The sequence below is a fragment of the Macaca fascicularis genome, chromosome 4, assembly GCF_037993035.2.
Source record: "Macaca fascicularis isolate 582-1 chromosome 4, T2T-MFA8v1.1".
In the NCBI taxonomy this organism is placed as follows: domain Eukaryota; kingdom Metazoa; phylum Chordata; class Mammalia; order Primates; family Cercopithecidae; genus Macaca; species Macaca fascicularis.
In genome coordinates, this window is record NC_088378.1 from 101,391,353 (window position 1) to 101,411,369 (window position 20,017).

At 40.1% G+C, this 20,017-nt stretch overlaps 1 protein-coding gene across 7 annotated transcripts in view; it reads left to right on the plus strand.

Moving 5' to 3' along the window:
* Positions 1-69: 69 nt before the first annotated feature.
* The window catches only part of SLC17A5 (solute carrier family 17 member 5), a 61,382-nt gene continuing 41,434 nt past the window's right edge, over positions 70-20,017 (plus strand). Inside the window, exons 1-6 of one of the 7 annotated variants that reach the window (XM_005552545.4) lie at positions 70-270; positions 9,024-9,220; positions 11,360-11,593; positions 14,767-14,854; positions 16,880-16,966; positions 18,072-18,190. In XM_005552545.4, coding sequence (XP_005552602.2) covers positions 177-270; positions 9,024-9,220; positions 11,360-11,593; positions 14,767-14,854; positions 16,880-16,966; positions 18,072-18,190 — 819 coding nt within the window. In that variant the 5' untranslated portion in view covers positions 70-176. Of the gene's footprint in view, positions 271-6,359; positions 6,454-7,889; positions 8,319-9,023; positions 9,221-11,359; positions 11,594-14,766; positions 14,855-16,879; positions 16,967-18,071; positions 18,191-20,017 lie in introns of those variants that run through there. The other 6 variants (XM_065543821.1, XM_065543820.2, XM_074037658.1 and 3 more) reach the window with 6 other exon arrangements.

Consider the following 20,017-nt stretch of genomic DNA (forward strand, 5'->3'; position numbering starts at 1 on the left):
GGCGGAGTCGGCGCGGCCACTTCTGGGCGGGACCGCGGGGACAAGACGTGGCCACAGGGCGGTGCCAGCGTCCCCGCCCCGCCCGGTCCGGCCAGCTTGGCCCGGGGGCTTCGGGCTGTCGGGCCGGCGCGCCCTTCTCTGCCAGGTGGCGAGGACACCTGCTCCACGTAGGCGTCATGAGGTCCCCAGTTCGAGACCTGGCCCGGAACGATGGCGAGGAGAGTACGGACCGCACGCCTCTTCTGCCGGGCGCCCCACGGGCCGAAGCCGGTAAGCGGCGGGGTCGTCCAGGGGCTTCGGGTGGGCGGCGGTCCTGGGGGCGGCGGCCTCTGGGCGGGCGTGGCCCTGGTACCCGCACCTTGCGCTGGCGGGACCGGAGCTGCTCAGGCGCGAGGGGACATTAGGAGGGGAGCCCGTTCAGAGTCCCGCTCAGTTCCGCCTGCCTCAGTGCGCAGAAGCCCCTCGGGGACCCCGGGGGCCGCGACCGTGATCGCGGAGCCGACCCGGGGCCTTGGCGGGTGCAGCCCTACGGGGCGGAGGCGGGGAGCGGCTGCGCAGCAGGCTCTGAGCTGATAGTTATTTTGGGTAGTGCTGAGCAAGGGACCCAGTGGAAGAACGAACTGGGAGAGAACCATCAAATGAATGGGCTAAGGTCCGGGCGGAGGACCCCAGTGTAAGAGCAAACTGGAGGAGAAACCTGCAGATCAGTAGGCAGAGGGCTGTCCTTCCCTGTCACCGCTAGGTTTCCGCCACTGCGTATCCGCCAGCATGTGACCTGGTAGCTTTTTAGGCGGGGAGGGAGACAAAAAAGGACTGGAGTTAACGTTTGTGAGTATGCAGAGGGCAATTATTGCATAACCCAGCGACTATTTGACGTTGTACAGTAAGAGACTAAAAACATCGAAAACATTTTTTTAAGTTAGGAAACAGTTCAGTTATCCTCAGGATACCTACAGAGTTCTAAGGTAATTTGCCAGAGGTCTTGGAACAAATCGAAAAGCAGGTACTTCATAAAGCATCTTCCCTGAATTTGAGAAAATTAAAATATTTTGCTATTTGACACTTTTGTAATATAGTTTATTTAAAAGTAAGGAAAACTAAAGAACAAATCAGTTTGAATGCATTCTATAGTTTCAAAGATCTGTGTGTAAGAGTTGCATTGGAAATTTGACTTTGGCTGACCCAGAATTGTATAGTTTTCTATATTTTTATTTGTTTTTAATGTTACCAGATGGTGGCAGTAGAGGTGGCAACATTATAGCTCCATCTGGCAGCTGGGAGCTTATTTTAGTCAACACAAACTGTAAATACCATACCATAGTTAAGTTTTACCTGGCAGTCGGACTTAGTTCCATAAACTGATCATTTTCTGCGGCTTGTAGAGTTCAAATTGTATGATATTCCTCATAAAATAATATAGAAATATAGAAATAAAAGTTATAATAAAGATATTTCCCAGAGACTATTACATTGTTACAATTGAAAAATAGGTATACGTATAATCAAAATTTAGCACAAATGTTAAACATTATTCTCAGGAAAATGCAGATTAAAACCACAACGAGGCACTATACACCCACTAGAATAGCTAAAATCCAAAAGGCAGAGAATACCAAATGTTGGCAGAGATGTGGATAGAAAAGTTATACATCTCAATTAAGATTGAGATGGACAAATGTATAAATTTATCATGTAAATTATACTTCAATAAAGTTGATTTTTAAAAAGTAGCTCATAGCATCACTTTTAAAAACAATCGCTGCTTGATTCATGGGGTCGAGTATATACATCTTATGGTACTGGCCCTGTCCTTCCTGGCTTGAGGTGGCTACCTTTGTTATAACCATTTTCTTTTTTATTTTCCCTCTTTACATACCCACTGGAGAGCAAGTGAAGTGGAAATAGTAGTAACATACTGTTTTTGCTGTTTAGAGTATGATAAGAGTTTTATAGAGGAGGAGCATATATGGCAATTAAGAGAAGTATATAATGAACCCCCATGTAACCAGCACCCAGATTAAACAGTTATCAATTCATGGCCAGTCTTGCCATATGCTCATACATACTGTGTATTTTGAAGCAAATCCCAGATACCATGTCATTTCATATGTAAATATTTCAATTGTTTACCTCTAAAAGATAAGGACTCTTTTTAACATAATTACAGTACCATTATCACAGCAAATAAAAATAATAGTTACGCACTTTGGGAGGCCCAGGCGGGCAGATCACCTGAGGTCAGGAGATCGAGACCATCCTGGCTAACATGGTGAAACCCCGTCTCTACTAAAAATACAAAAAATTAGCCGGGCAAGGTGGCCAGCGCCTGTAGTCCCAGCTACTCGGGAGGCTGAGGCAGGAGAATGGTGTGAACCCGGGAGGCGGAGCTTGCAGTGAGCTGAGATCATGCCACTGCACTCCAGCCTAGGGGAAAACAGTGAGACTTTGTCTCAAAAAATAATAATAAAATAACAATAATAATAATACTTACGAAATACTCAGTGTTCATATTTCCTCAATTATGTCCTGATTTTTTTTTTTTTTTTTTTTTTTTTTTGAGACAGAGTCTTGCTCTGTCGCCCAGGCTGGCGTGCAGTGGTGTGATCTCGGGCAACCTCCGTCTCCCGGTTCAAGTGATTCTCCTGCCTCAACCTCCCGAGTAGCTGGGATTACAGGCCCACGCCACCACACTCTGCTATTTTTTGTATTTTTAGTAGAGACGGAGCTTCACCATGTTGGCAAGGCTGGTCTCTAACTCCTGACCTCAGGTAATCCACCCACCTTTGCCTCCCAAAGTGCTGGGGTTACAGGCATGAGTCACCGGGCCCGGCCTATGTCCTAATTTTTTATAGTGTGTTCAAATCAGGATCTCAGTAATGTCCATACCTTCCAAATGATTGAAATGTTTTTTGTCTCTTTTAATCTGTTCCCCACCCCCTCCTTTTTTTTCCTTGCAATTTTATAGCCCTATGTTGTCCTTTAACATCTTCTGCCCTCCTGGTTTACTGTAAATTGGTAATTAGTAGATCTGAAGGTTTGATAGGATTATGAGTCTGTCTGTCTGAATTACTGTCATGAGTATTCCATAAGTAGAATGTGAAGTATAGAAAGCAAAATTGTGTCAGCATGCTAATTCTCCCATACACTGCTCTAGACACTGGAGATACAAAGAAGTAAACAAAACAGAACAAAAGCTCCTGCCCTTATAGACTTTTATGTTCTAGTGTATGTTTTCCTAAACCTTTAGCCCTCTGCATTTTGCTTTCTTCTTGGGTTACAATCAAAGTCCAACACTTTATTTTCTTTTCTTTTTTTTCAGGATCTCGCTCTGTTGCCCAGGCTGGATTGCAGTGGCACAAACAGGGCTTACTGCAGCCTCAACCTCCCAGGCTCAAGTGACCCTCCTACCTAAGCCTCCTGAAGAGCTGGGACTACAGGCATGTGCCACCATGCCTGGCTAATTTTTTTCTATCTTTTTGTAGAAACAAGGTCTCAGTTGCCCAGGCTGGTCTCAAACTCCTGGGCTCAAGCAATCCTCCTGCCCAGCCCAACATTTTGTTTTCTTGCCAAGACTCTCAGTTCCCTTTCCCCCTGCTTTGTCATCACATCCATCTCAGTGCCAGCTATCTGTTTTCTTAGTGCCTACTCCTGAGCACAGGCATGCAGTGCTTATGAAGCTACACGCTAGGGCAGATTGTTCTCACCAATTCTGTCTGGGTATCTGCTCAGCATTCCTGTGTTTCACTGAGAACCTCATGATCCCACTCTCTTCAACAACTTCTTACTTTTCCCAGATCCTAATTTCTCACAAATGAGAACTAACCTCAATTCCTAACAAATAACCTCAATTCCTAATTTCCAGGAAAAAAACATAATAATTCACAGTTACTCTGTGCCAAGCACTCTTCTAAGTATTTTATGTTACTAACTCAGTGAATCGTTATAATAACCCTAATACAGGCAAAATACTTGGACTAGTGCCAAGCATATAGAAAGTGCTTAGTAATATTTGTTTTTTGAGACAGTCTTATTCTGCTGCCCAGGCTGAAGTGCAGTGGCACAATCACAGCTCACTGCAGCCTCAACTTCCCAGACTCAAGCCATCCTCCCACCTCAGCCTCCCAAGTAGCTGGGATTACAGGTGACAACACCACAACCAGCTAATTTGTAAATTTTTTTGTAGAGGTGGGGTTTCACCATGTTGCCCAGGCTACTCTTGAACTGCTGGGCTCAAGCAATCCTCCTCCATCTCAGCTTCCCAAAGGGCTGAGATTACGAGTGTGAGCAACCATGCCCAGCTTGCTTAATAAATATTATCTATTATTGGTCAGGTATGGTGGCTCACGCCTGTAATCCCAGCGCTTTGGTACACCAAGGTGGGCGGATTGCCTGACGTTGGGAGTTTGAGACCAGCCTGGCTAACATGGTGAAACCCCATCTCTACTAAAAATACAAAAATTAGCTGGGCATGGTGGTGCACGCCTATAGTCCCAGCTACTCAGGAGGCTGAGGCAGAAGAATTGCTTGAACCTGGGAGATGGAGGTTTCAGTGAGCCAAGATCGTGCCACTGCACTCCAGCCTGGGAGACAAAGAAAGACTGCGTCTCAAAAAAGAAAAAAAAAAATTATGTATTATTTTATGTTATTAAACTTAATACCCACTATCCCACTCAATAGTGTTAGTTCTTAGAGTTACTACAGTACATAATCTAGATACTGCAGATCATTTAGAATGTTCTGCTCTCCGTATGTTTATCTGTCTCATTTCCATACCTCTGTACATGCTGCTGCCTTTGCTTGGATTGTTCCACCTGTCCCTACTGGTGACTTCCTGCTCCTTGAAGAAGACTTCTCCAAGAGGCCTTCTCTGTCTCCACTGTCCCCTCCTGCAGATTAGTGTGCCTCTTTTGTTCCTTGTTATATAAATGTACATAGTACTTAGTCTTATTGGCATAACTTTCTCCAGATAAAAAGGAGGAAGAAATCCTTTTTACTAAGTGCCTGCTATAATGTTGTGCAGTATTTCATTTAATCCCCATGCAGCCCAGTGAGTAGATGGTAGTCTCCTCATTTTATAGCTGAGAAACCTGAGGATGAAAACTGTTAAGTAATTTCTACAAAAGCACATAGCCAGTGAAAATCAGAAACAGAGATTCATTCCCAGGTCCCACTCTAAATTAGCCTGTGTACTTTCAGTTACGCCCACACACATTCCTAAGTTTAAAACATATTTTAGAAGCTGATGTTTGTTTCGATGGGTGCCACGTTCCTTATGCAAGCACGATTTTGCTTTGAACTTGATGCTCAATGGGTGTTCTCTCTCGGTCATGCAAGCATACTTTTGTTGGATCAGTTTCAAAGATTATTCACATTCACAGGCATGTTTTTCTTTACTGCTATAACTTCTTGAAATAAAAATTTTCTGATTGAATTTATTTGTAATCAGCAACCATTTTATTAGCTAGTAATTGTTTATTTTTATTATTTCTTAGAATCTCATAGTAATATATTTTGTGACACCTAAGTTGACCTTTTATTTTCCTTTTTTTTTTTGAGACGAAGTCTTGCTCTTGTCCCCAGGCTGTAGTGCAATGGCATGATCTCGGCTCACTGCAACCTCCGCCTCCCAGGTTCAAGCGATTCTCCTGCCTCAGTCTCCCGAGTAGCTGGGATTACAGGCACCTGCTACCACGCCCGGCTAATTTTTGTATTTTTAGTAGAGATGGGGTTTCACCACGTTGGCCAGGCTGGTCTACGAACTCCTGACCTCAGGTGATCCACCCACCTCGGCCTCCCAAAGTGCTGGGATTACAGGTGTGAGCCACCGTGCCTCGCCGCTTTTTATTTTCTAGTTATTGACTATGCACCCAAAAGTTAAAGTTGCCTGATCTATAACTTGTAGGTCAGATATCCAAGTAATACCACTTGTAATTTGAAATCATTTTACTTACATTTCTTTCACTTCACAACCTTCTAGCCCCTTGTAATTCACATGATAAGGTATATCATAGTCCAAATAAAGTATCACTCAGGGAAAACTAATAACATACAGTAAAATAAGATAACTGCAAATAAGGATAGAATGGAGTAATAACATTACAAATTAGAATAGCATAAAATATAGTTTTTTAGAGTAAGAGAATTTCATCCTTCCCCTTCACTTACTCCCACATCTAACATTTGGGCAAGGCCTGTTAATTCTGCCTTTAAACATCTCAAATCTGCCCATTTTTCTTCACTGCTGCTTTCACTCTAGTTTAAGCCACCTTCATCTCTTACCTGGAAAGCTACAGTAGTCCCTTAAGTCATCTCCCTGACTCTATATTCCTCACACCCATTCACTTTTCTCCTCTCTGTAGTCTCCATGCAGGGACCAGATGAACTCTTTAAACCATCAACCGGATAAGCTCTTTAAACCATAAATCCCATCTCGTCACTCCTTTGCTGAAATAGGTAATGATCTTTTTAAATACTGCATTGACAAAACAGACATAATATATAAATCTGGATTTTTCTTGCTCCAAATTGCTCAAAGTAACACATTTTAATGCACGAATTTAGCGAGATTTTGAGTCTCCCATCTAGACCTTTAGGTAATATCACCTGACACAGAGCAATGATAAAGAAAATGTGTTCTGCTTGGCATAGTGGCTCACGTCTATAATCCCAGTGCTTTGGGAGGCTGAGATGGGAGGATTGCTCAAGACCAGAAGTTCAAAACCAGCCTGGGCAAAATAGTGAGACCCTGACTCTACAAGTAAAAATTTAAAAATTAGATGTGCTGTCATATGCCCTTAGTCCCAGCTACTCAAGAGGCTGAGGTGAGAGGATCACCTGAGTCCAGGGGTTTGAGGGTGCAGAAAGATATGATCACCCAATGTACTCCAGCTTGGGCAACAGAGCAGGACCCTGTCTCTAAAAAAAAAAAGGAAAAGAAAAAAGAAAATGTTTTGTTTTTTTTTTACAAAACATGCCTCAGAATATCCAAATGTCATTAACTGGACAACTGCCCATTTGGTTGGAGCAAAAAGCAAATTCGCCTACATTCTAGTGATAGAAACAATGTGATTAGAACCTTAGAAATTCAGTTCTTACAGATCTGGATCTAACTATAGTAGTGGTACCATAAATTTCATAGCTGTACCCCTGAAGAAAGGATTTAAGTATTCCAAATGAAAAGTTTTCTTTTAAAAGAAGTAAATCTTACACAGGGGAAAAAAATAATAACAGTTGTTAAATATAGGAGGGCATACAAAAAAGTGAGTAGGATCATAATATATTAATATAAACCTAAGTATAGTTGTGCATATTCATTAATGTTTCAGTCTAAATCAGTTCATCTGAGCCAGTATCAAGACTTTCATATTCTGTAAAACATATTCTGCCCTTTGATGCTAGGTTAATGAAAATACCAGGATTCTTAAGTAGGGGAAAAATGTACACACATTTGCATGATGTTGATGTGTCATTACCAAATAAAAGCACACATATTTTTGATTTCATTTTAGTTGTAATATGTCATTGCTTAATGAAATACACATTTATACCTTTAAAGAGATATTTATCAGCCACTCAGAGTTTACTAAATGTAAAGATGTTCAGACTCTGGATTAGCTAATTTCTCTTTGTTACTAAGAGGTTGATTATCCTTAGTCAGCATCCTGAATCCCATCCTTCGCCAATTCTGAAACTCAGTAAAAGAAGAAAAAAGAGAAGCTATGCATAAGCCCACAGTTAGAGTAAAAAATAGGTCAAACTCCTCCTCTCACATGATCCTTTTATTGGTTCCTCCAACCTACTCTGCATTCCTGAGTCTCTGTCTCTGTCGCCCAGGCTGGACTGCAGTAGCGCGATCTCGGCTCACTGCAAGCTCCGCCTCCCGGGTTCACGCCATTCTCCTGCCTCAGCCTTCTGAGTAGCTGGGACTACAGGCGCCCGCGACCGCGCCCGGCTAATTTTTTGTATTTTTAGTAGAGAAAATTTTTAGTAGAGTTTCGCCGTGTTAGCCAGGATGGTCTCGATCTCCTGACCTTGTGATCCGCCCGCCTCGGCCTCCCAAAGTGCTGGGATTACAGGCATAAGCCACTCACTGCGCCCGGCCTCCTTTTTTTTTAAATCATCGTGGTGCATTCACTTATTTCCCGTTTTACTGTGAGCCCTTTAAGCTTGATAACTACTGAGCAACTGTCACAGATACTGCAACTGTCATAGGTTCTGCAAGTTTGCTTCTAGATTCTTAAATGCATGTAGTTTATGATGGCTTTAAGTATTAATCATGGCTTCTGATTCAAACCCAGACTTTGAGGATACTCTTCGAGGTAAGAAATTTATCAACAGAAATTTCATGCCCTACCCTTGGCGTTATTTTTTTTTTTTTAATTTTTTTTTTTTTTGCTATGCTACACTTAACAATGAGATGGCTACTAACTCATAGTCAGTAATATATCATGTCATTGTAAGTACTCAAGTGCTTTTTGACCATGTTTCAGATAGTTTTTCAGGAATAGTAACGCCATTAAACCTCCTTACCTGCTTTTCTCATGCCGTATATTTTTGCCAGCTGACAACGAATAGGGGTTCAGTTTGAATCTGGAATAGATCTTTTTCTCAGCAAAGGTGATAAAGCTAGTACCTCCATGTTTTAATGAACTTTCTTATAGTTCAGGCTCTCATGTGTGAAATTTTTACCAAAACTACAGATACGAGGAACAGCTAATCTTTGATAAATGTTTCTTAGATTTGCTTAATCTAAGAATATTCTTTAAAATTTTTTCTTAATTATTTTTGTACTTTTCAGAAGCAACCTTTTTCATTATTTAGACAATATCGTGTAATTAACTCTTTTAATTAAAGCAGCCAGGTGTGGTGGCCAATGCCTATAATCACAGCACTTTAGGAGGCTGAGGTAGGTGGATGGCTTGAGTCCAGGAGTTCAAGACCAGCCTGAACAACGTGGCAAAACCCTGTCTCTAAAAATAAAAATTTAAAAATAAATAAAAAATTTTCCCCAATCTTTATTTCAGCTCCAGTGTGCTGCTCTGCTCGTTACAACTTAGCAATTTTGGCCTTTTTTGGTTTCTTCATTGTGTATGCATTACGTGTGAATCTGAGTGTTGCGTTAGTGGATATGGTAGATTCAAATACAACTTTAGAAGATAATAGAACTTCCAAGGCGTGTCCAGAGCATTCTGCTCCCATAAAAGTTCATCATAATCAAACGGTAGGTGCTATTTTTTAAGGAAACAATTTTAATTATTCTAAAATACTTGCAAGTAAACATATTAAAAGGTCTTTTGTCATCCTACAGAAACCACACTTTGTTTATGTATAGTTTGAATTACTTTCTTTTTGTGTTTTCCCAGGAACTGATTGGGCAATAACTTGTAACTATAGCTACTACTGCTATGCCATAATACACCTTGATCTGTTTGAGAAGTAGTTCTTCCATTCCCTCTGTAAACATACCATGCTTGAAGAAAATTTGGAAAAACCTCTTTTATATAACAGAAAATTAAACTGTTTTAAATTTTCTAAATAGCTTTTATAGGAATATTATTTATAACCCTATATCACTTATAGGGTTACAGCTACAAGAGAGTTTAGATAATCTCAGTTGCAAGATGAAAAGTAAGAACTGGCCAGTTTCTTAGGACATTCTCTTCTGCATGTACACATGCCTAACTTAAGCTACATAAGTCATTTTGCCTGCCTTATGTTATAGTGGAATTGATCAATGTGTGTTCATCATTTGTTTATAATTAAGTTATATACACTTCATTTTATGTTGCTTATCACACAAGGAGATAGTACAGAAAGAAAAGCTAGTATTCTTTTTAGAAGCACATTTTCAGGCTGGGCACAGTGGCTCATGCCTGTAATCCCAGCACTTTGGGAGGCTGAGGCGGGTGGATCACCTGAGGTCAGGAGTTCAAGACCAGCCTGGCCAACATGGTGAAACCTTATCTCTACTAAAAATACAAAAATTAGCTGGGCGTGGTAGCACACACCTATAATCCCAGCTACTCAGGAGGCTGAGGCAGGAGAATTGCTTGAACCTGGGAGGTGGAGTTTGCAGTGAGCCAAGATCACGCCATTCCACTCCAGCCTGGGCAACAAGAGCAAGACTCCGTCTCAAAAAAAAAAAAAAAAAGCATATATTTTCACCCATTTTAAATGCTCACAAAGGTGCTAGTTCATACTTAGGTGAATCTCCTCTATCATTTACAAGCAGAGCATTCAAGCAGGAAAGAGGATTTCTCTCTAAACAAAATAAATCTCTCCAAAAATCTTTCTATATAACTTTAATAATGTTGCTGAGTAACATTTGGGTACACATCACTCACTTTCTCCACTCCGACCTGTGACCTTCAGGGACAACACTGCTGGACTGTACATGAAATCCTAGAATTCCACAGATAAACGTCTAATTGGTACCCTAAATAAGGGAAAGTATGAGTTTGCTTTGTGTCTTTTTCTTTGCAAAGTGCTTTTGTTGACCCTGCTACTTATCTTCATCTGCCTTGTATCAACAGTAGAAAGAAATCCTGGAATGGTTCTTGACATGTTGGCTTGGTTATACAGCTACACTGCATTAAAGATGTCAGATACTCATATCAGTCACTAAATCTTCATTAGTACCTTACTATGTGCTGCTACTAATGAAAACACAGGTCTACTCGCATGAAGTTTGTGGCTTGATTTAAATTCTTGCTCTTTGGTATAGTTCCATATGCTTGTTTAAGTGCTTGGTCTGAAATGGGGAGATATTATTAATATCTATATGTATGCATGTTAATAGCCAGCATTAACTGTGCATCAAGCCTTATTTTATGTGCCTATTTCATTTCCTCTTCCCAGATCACACATTCGGTAAGTAGTAGAGCTAAGATGAAAACCAAGCCTGGTTCCCAAAGCCTAGCTCAGCCTCTACAGTTTTCTGTTTAATAGCTTTCTGGATTAAGCCTGTGACTCTTTTTTTGGGAGGGGGAGGCAGGGCCGGGGGGGACGGCAGCCTCCCAAGCCATAGTACGCTCAGAGACACCAAAGCCTTTTTTGTGATTCTTTTGTGAGCCTTCTTGGTCATAGTTATTACAAAGCTATCTGCAGCTCATCCTGCAGTCTAGTTTTATAAAATTGCAAGCCTTCTTGAAGTTTACAGCTGTCAGTTCTTTTTCATTCACTTCTAAATACTGTATGTCTATATTGTTATGACTCACCCACCTACTGGAAAGTTTGCATGTTCTTCAGTCCAAAATAGTGGTTCAAAATCTCATTTATATGTACTTGCATACCAGTAAGAGAAAAGAGCTGTTGCGTGAAGGTCTTAAAGGATTGTTTTATTCTCTTCTGATTTTTGTAGGGTAAGAAGTACCAATGGGATGCAGAAACTCAAGGATGGATTCTCGGTTCCTTTTTTTATGGCTACATCATCACACAGATTCCTGGAGGATATGTTGCCAGCAAAATAGGGGGGAAACTGCTGCTAGGATTTGGGATCCTTGGCACTGCTGTCCTCACCCTGTTCACTCCTATTGCTGCAGATTTAGGAGTTGGACCACTCATTGTACTCAGAGCACTAGAAGGACTAGGAGAGGTAATTGCCTTTTCTCTCTGGTTTTACTTCTTACCCTGTGTCTCCTTCTCTTCTTCTTAAAGATATCATTCTTTGGTATGAATATGAACCAAAAAATAACATTGGATGATAACAGGGGTTTATTTTTTAGAGAAAGGACTAACTAGAAATTTACCTGAATAGATTTTGTTTGTGGTAAATGAGGTATCTAGTAGGAGCACCCCAAAATTGGAAACTTTACTCAAAAACCAGAGAAAACGTTTTTCCAGAAGAGACTTCATAGGTCATACTTTAGGAGAGAAGAAAATAAACCACTAATAAATGGTTAAGATAGGCCGGGTGTGGTGGCTCATGCCTGTAGGCCGAGGTGGGCAGATCACTTGAGGTCAGGAATTTGAGACCAGCCTGGCCAACATGGTGAAACCCTGTCTCTACTAAAAATAAATTAGCCAGGCATGGCGGTGCACACCTGTAATCGCAGCTACTCGGGAGGATGAAGTGGGAGAATCACTTGAACCTGGGAGGCAGAGGTTGCAGTGAGCCACGATCGCTCCACTGCACTCCAGCCTGGATGACAGCAAATCTCCATCTCAAAAGAAAAAAAAGGGTTAAGATTGGCCATCATTACCTCTTATACTCTTGCCACAGTTTAACTCTGTTGTATCATTGATGCCCAGGTCTGAAGCACATTTTACACAATAGACTGTTGAGTTGCATTGAATTTCTTTTTTATCACTTATTCTTTTATTTTTTCTGGTCTTGTAACTTAGAGACAAATATTTTATTATTTTATGTAACTATCTCAATTTAGTTCTATGATTCTGCTATTTTTAGAAGTATTATTAATTTTTGCCTCTTTTATTTCCCTCCTCTTAATAGTTTTATCATTTTTAAAAATTTTGATTCTTGTCTTTCTTTTCTGTCCCACTTTTCTTTTGTATTACATCATGTGTACCCCCATACTGAATAATTTTCACTTTTCCTTTATAACTTTGAACTTCTACCTCTGAAACCCAGGGAAAGGTGTATTTTGATCTCTTGCATTTCTTTAATTCAAGCAAGATAATGGCCACTGGGCTTGGTGTAGAGCATAAAGATTATTTTAAGTAGCAGCGTATCATGCTGTTGGAATAAACACTGGACCAGAGTTTGAATAATAGCTCTATTGTATCTAACAGTGAAACCTTAGGTAAGCTCTAATCTCTAGACCGCAGTTCCATCATTTTTTAAACTGGGACTAAAATACCTTCCCTGTTTTCAGTCACAGGATAGATATAAAATTCATATGGTGATAAGGATTGCTAGAATACTTTGGAAATTGCCAGGTACTATTTAAAGATGTTTCATTCATCTGAATGTTTTTATTTTGTTCGTATCAATAGAGATCTATTAAAGTAAACCCTTCCTGATCACAAAATTAAAATTACTCCTCTATTACCAGGTTCCTATTCTTCTTGACAAAGTAAAATATACTTAAATCTAGCATATTTTCTCTGATCCTAGTATTGAATCTCCTTGCTGAATGTATTCCCATATTTTACTTCCAGTTTATACCACTAATTTAACATTACGGCATATTGATCATATTACTACTGTTATCTCAGGTAACATTTTATTTCCTTTTTTTTCTAGTTTTTGAGACGGAGTCTCACTCTGTCGCCTAGGCTGGAGTGCAATGGCATGATCTCGGCTCACTGCAACCTCCGTCTCCCGAGTTCAAACAATTTTCCTTCCTCATCCTCCCAAGTAGATGGGATTACAGGCACGTACCATCACGCCTGGCTAATTTTTGTATTTTTAGTAGAGACAGGGTTTCACCATATTGGCCAGGCTGGTCTCGAACTTCTGACATCAAGTGATCTGCCCGCCTCAGCCTCCCAAAGTGCTGGGATTACAGGCATGAGCCACCATGTCCGACCAACAACTAAATAGAATTTAAGTTGTGTTTATACTCAGGTTCTCTCATCCTTCTTCATCCCTCCAGTATGTATCACAGATGCATTTCCTCATTCATAAAGGACACTTAGATTACTATCTTTCTTTCCTACCATCTGATTCACCATAAATATGCCTACATTGTCCCTAGGTTTTATAATAAAGTTTTCTACAACATAATCTCTGTGGGCATTTCCAGACATCTTAAGTTTTCTTCTATAATGACTCATCCTGTGGATGCTCCATGAGGTAGATTCTTACTGATCTGCAATGTATCTAAGTCATCTTTGCCTTCATTGGTATTACGTTTTTTAATTCCTTTTTGTTTGTTTTCGGTTTTGAAAGAGTCAGCAGAAAGTATAAAGTATTAAAACATTTATTCTTCTCTACACTAATAATAGCACTAGCTACCATTTATTTTTACAACAATTATGCAACTGCCTTGAAGTTCAAGGAGGTTAACTAATCTTTCTGAAGTGGCACAGAGAGTGTCCAAGGAGAGCTATTCTCTCTCACTCTCCTGTGGTATCTCCTCATTTAACCAGTCTCTATGAAACTGCCTCTTTCCACATCTCATTAGCTCTCCGTGTCAGTAATTGGCATCTACTAGGCTCGTTATTGCAGGAAAAAAAAGAAAAAAGGCTGTAAACATGCTGATTGAATTCATCCTTTTTTTAATAGGACTGTTTTTCCAGTTGGTTGTCAACTTGAATTTTTTTTCAGTATCCCAAAGTATTAGCTCAGTATTTTTTAAAGTTGTAACTTAGTAATATTCCCTTTCATTCAGGTGATTAATAAAGTGAATGAGTAAAATTAACCTTGAGCGTGATCCCTTTATGTCCTCACTCAGTACAACTATTTTAGATTTATTATAACCCTTATCTTGTCATCTTCAAACCAGTTCCAAAATCCATGAATCTTTGGGGAGTTTTACTTTTTTTTTTTTTTTTTTAAGAGATGGGGTCTCACTATGTTGCCCAGGCTGATCTCGAACTCCTGGGCTCAAGCAATCCTCCTGCCTTGGCCTCCCAAAGTGCTGGGATTATAGGCATGAGCCACCACACCCAGCCCTCAAATTCTGAAAGTATTTCATTTTAAGGTATTTTCACTTACCACTAAAAATATCTCACTTCATGGAACCTGATTCTGGTTTTATTCTGATGCAGAAAATGCTTTTGTAGCAAAATACTTAATTTACGTTAAAACATTAACAAAACTAGCTTACATTTCATCAGAAATATCATGTTCCCTTCTCTCAGGGTGTTACATTTCCAGCCATGCATGCCATGTGGTCTTCTTGGGCTCCCCCTCTTGAAAGAAGCAAGCTTCTTAGCATTTCATATGCAGGTGAGATAACAATTATCAAATTTTGCTGTAATATGTTATGTATATATCAACCTTGGGGAAAAAGTGCCTGCATACCAGAATGATGCAGTGTCGGATTGGATGCCCCTTTGGGGAGAACATTAAGTTTCGGTAGTACAACTTTATTACTAATTTTTCTCTTTGGCTCAACAACTTATAGTAATGTGGCTTAATTGACTAATGTCATTTTCCCCATCTGCCATCATCTATTTCAAAGTATGTTGCCTTTTCAGATATCGGTATAAAGATGCTCTTTTTTTTTCTTTTTCTGTTTACTTTTTTGGGGTTTTTAAAATTTATTTTTGCTTGTTTAGAGATGCTTTTTAATAAAAAGGAAAAAAAGGGCCAGTAGCTAGAAAATTGAATGTTTTTGTCCTTAAATTGTGATTTCTGTTTTGGTTAACTAATGAATGTATCATGATTCTCAACCCCTCTCTTCATGTGTCTTTTTTCTATGCATCTTTATTTGCCATCATTTTGATCTACAGGTGAGATAAGATGAGTTTTATATATGTGAATTATAATTTTACCAGATTGCATAAGATATTCTAGCCTTTCTTTCATTGACTGAATTAAAATTTTTCCACCTGACTGCTTTTTAAATATAGTAGTTGAGAAAAGGCCTCTCTGTGGTACTTTTAAGCTAAAATCTGAAGGATAAGAACAAACCATTCATGCAGGGAGAAGAGCATTTCAGCCAATCAGAACAGCATGTACCAGGGCACTCAGGCAAGAAATAACATAAAGGTTTAGGCCGGGCACGGTGGCTCAAGCCTGTAATCCCAGCACTTTGGGAGGCCGAGATGGGCAGATCACGAGGTCAGGAGATCGAGACCATGCTGGCTAACACGGTGAAACCCCGTCTCTACTAAAAAATACAAAAAATTAGCCGGGCGAGGTGGCGGGCGCCTGTAGTCCCAGCTACTCGGGAGGCTGAGGCAGGAGAATGGCGTGAACCCAGGAGGCGGAGCTTGCAGTGAGCTGAGATCCGGCCACTGCACTCCAGCCTGGGCGACAGAGTGAAACTCCGTCTCAAAAAATAAAAATTAAAAAAAATAATAATAAAGGTTTAAACAAATGGAAAACTACTTTGGGTCGCTAGAACTCAGTGAGTAAGGAGGATAATGGCATAAGATAAGGTTAGAGAAAGAGATAAGAGTCGGGTTATATCAAGTCTTATAGACTACAGGAAAGAATGTAGATTGTTTTTTAAGAGGCATGATTCAATTACATTTTAAGAAGATTATTCTTGCAGCTATGTGGAGATTGAGATGAGAAATCTGATGATAGGTTCAAGAACAGGTACTATCTAAGGTTCCCCTTTACCTATTGAATAAATCCCAAACTCCTTGCACTAAGGGCAAGATTCTTTACAGTCTTCACGGCTTTATTGCAGCTAGCCTTATAACTCTGGCAGATAGTGCCTAGCTTGGAGTAGGTACTCAGTAACTGTTCCACTGTCCAACCTGCTTTTCCAGCTTTATCTTCTTTTTCTTTCCTTTACCCAAATGGAGTTCCCAAGCCTCCTACTCTCTGCTTTCCTACTTCCATTCCTTTGCTTGTCCTGTTACACTACCTCTATATCTGTTTTCTAATCTTGTTTCTATGGGACCAAATGTTAGGCTTTTTTTTTTAAGACAGAGTCTCACTCCAGGCTGGAGTGCAGTGGCACAGTTGCCGCTCACTGCAGCCTCAACAGCTGAAGTGATCCTCCCACCTCAGCCTCCCAAGTAGCTAAGTAGCTGGTACTACAGGCGTGCGCCACCACCACGCCCAGATAATTTTTGTATTTTTAGTACAGATAGTAGTTTGCCATATTGCCCAGGCTGGTCTCAAACTCCTAGGCTCAGGTGATCCACCCGCGTCAGCCTCCCAAAGTGCAGGGATTACTGGCATGAGCCACTGTGCCCAGCCTGTTACCCATTGTCTGTAAGCAGTAGACCTGTCTGTCCTATCTTTGTGTCTCTCTCTCCAAAGTTTATAAAATAGTCTTATGTGTTGTTTTAGGAGCACAGCTTGGGACAGTAATTTCTCTTCCTCTTTCTGGAATAATTTGCTACTACATGAATTGGACTTATGTCTTCTACTTTTTTGGTAAGTTTAAAACTGTGGCTGAATTATAATGTAACAAATTCAAAATATAATAATAGTAGCCTAATAATGTGTTAAAAATATATCTTCCAAATTACGGAAACAGAGTTCTAAAACATTTCCTGATAACCTGTTTTTCAAGTTGGTATGGTTTACTTGACCTATTTGAATTATGACCTGATGTTAGTTTTGGAATATTTCTCGGTAGAAATGACTCTCGATCCTGGACTTAAATAGTACATTTGCTATCAAAAAAATTACTGTCTTGGGTATTTTAAGTTTCTTCTCAAGCAAAGTAGGATGTTCTCACTTGGTGGTTTTAATGTTTGTTGTTTTTTTTTTTTTCTTTTTACTTAGTCCCAAGGCATTTTATTTCTGTTTCCTTGGCAGCATGATACACATTTTTAATAAATTAGATTTTCACATAGACGTGTCATGCAAGAAATGTATCTGCAATCAAAATTTAAAAATCAACTAACAAAAACAGACACCTTTGGAAATATGTAGACTGTGGAAATATATCTTCAAAAAGGTTTGTCTGGTAGACCCTGATAGGCAAAGTCATGTGGTTAAAAGTTGTTTTCTTCTGGCGGGGCGCAGTGGCTCACACCTGTAATCCCAGCACTTTGGGAGGCCAAGGTGGGTGGATCACAAGGTCAAGAGTTCAAGACCAGCCTGGCCAACATGGTGGAACCCCGTCTCTACTCAAAATACAAAAATTAGCCGGGTATGGTGGCATGTGCCTATAGTCCCAGCTACTCAGGAGGCTGAGACAGTAGAGTTGCTTGAACCTGGCAGGCAGAGATGGCAGTGAGCTGAGATCACGTCACTGCACTCCAGCGTGTGTGACAGAGCAAAGACTCTATCTCCAAAAAAAAAAAAAAAAGTTGTTTTCTTCAAAATGTATAAGCAATAATACAGTTATAGCAATTATCCCATTAAATTGAATCCAGACTGAAGTCAGTTTTACATTGAATTTATAGTTACATAATTTTTTCAAGACATGTAAAAATTGTTGTTGGTGGATTCTAATTTTGTGTTTTTGTTTTGTTTTGTTTTTTATTTGACATATTCTAATTTTATCTAACTATTATTTTTCTATTTTAAGGTACTATTGGAATATTTTGGTTTCTTTTGTGGATCTGGTTAGTTAGTGACACACCACAAAAACACAAGAGAATTACCCATTGTGAAAAGGAATACATTCTTTCATCATTAAGAAATCAGGTATGGACTTTGACACATTTTAAAAATAATGTCAGAACCTTTTTTTCTTCAGAATTAAGATATCAATTTTTAAAAATAGATATTCCTATTGTGCATGCTCTAGACAAAGTAGAATAGGCAAATGAAATAAATATCCAAAATATTGTCTGGCGGGGTGCAGTGGCTCACACTTGTAATCCCAATAATTTGGGGAGGTCTAGGTGGGAGGATCATTTGAGGTTAGGAGACTAGCCTAGTCAACATAGTGAGACCCTTTCTCTACAAAACATTTAAAACATTTTAAAAATATTTTTAAAATACATAAAATATTGTCTGAAGAATTTCAGTTCTTTCATTTTTTTATAGAAAGTATAGTTTTATAAACTATAAAAAATATTTTTAAGTCATTTTCAACCTTTTAGTGTAGTGATTATCAAATGAGTCTGAAGTTTGTTTTTCCACTTGATTGGTAGAAAATAAAATATGTTATCCATGAAAGGATTCTCATTCTGACCATTAGTTGTTAGAAAACCAACTAGTGTGTTTATACAGTTGTGAATCACAAATCTGAAAATTTTGAATCCAAAATACTCTGAAATCCAGAAGTTTTTGAGAACCCACATGATGCTCAAAGGAAATGCTCATTGGAGCATTTCAGAGTTCAGATTTTTGGATTTTAAGATTTAGGATGCCTGGCCAGCTGTGATGGCTCACTCCTGTAATCCTAGCACTTTGGGAGGCTGAGGCAGGTGGATCGCCTGAGGTCAGGAGTTCAAGACCAACCTGGCCAACCTGACAAAACCCCGTCTCTACTAAAAATACAAAAATTAGCTGGGCATGGTGGCACACACCTGTAGTCCCAGCTACTCAGGAGGCTGAGACAGGAGAATTCCTTGAACACAGGAGGCAGAGGTTGCAGTGAGCTGAGATCTGGCCACTGCACTCCAGCCTAGGTGACAGACCGAGACTCCGTCTCAAAAAGAAAAACAAGATTTAGGATGCTTAACTGGGAAGGTATGTGATACAAATATTCTAAAATCCAAAATCCAAAACACTTCTGGTTCCAAGCATTTCAGACAAGGGATGTTGGACCCGTATCTATATTTTTAAACAAGTGTCATTAAAGAAAGAGAACAGCATATTTATTATGGTATAATATTATATGATATGCATCTGTTTGTTCTTCTAGAGTAAGTCTTTAGAAAAAAATGTATATCTTGGCCGGGCACGGTGGCTCAAGCCTGTAATCCCAGCACTTTGGGAGGCCGAGACGGGCGGATCACGAGGTCAGGAAATTGAGACCATCCTGGCTAACACGGTGAAACCCCGTCTCTAATAAAAAATACAAAAAAAAACTAGCCGGGCGAGGTGGCGGGCGCCTGTAGTCCCAGCTACTCGGGAGGCTGAGGCAGGAGAATGGCGGGAACCCGGGGGGCGGAGCTTGCAGTGAGCCGAGATCTGGCCATTGCACTCCAGCCTGGGTGACACAGCAAGACTCCGTCTCAAAAAAAAAAAAAGAAAAAAAGAAAAAAATGTGTATCTTATTAAAACCGGATTTCAATCACTTAAGCACAAAGGCAAATCAGAAATAAAAGTCTATCATAATTCAATATACTAAATTCTCAAACCATGGAAACAAAATGTTTGCCTTTTGAGTAGAATAAAAGAAGAACATAAAAACATTAGGAGGCCGGGCGCGGTGGCTCACGCCTGTAATCCCAGCACTTTGGGAGGCCGAGGCGGGCGGATCACGAGGTCAGGAGATCGAGACCATCCTGGCTAACACGGTGAAACCCCGTCTCTACTAAAAATGCAAAAAATTAGCCAGGCGAGGCGGCGGGCGCCTGT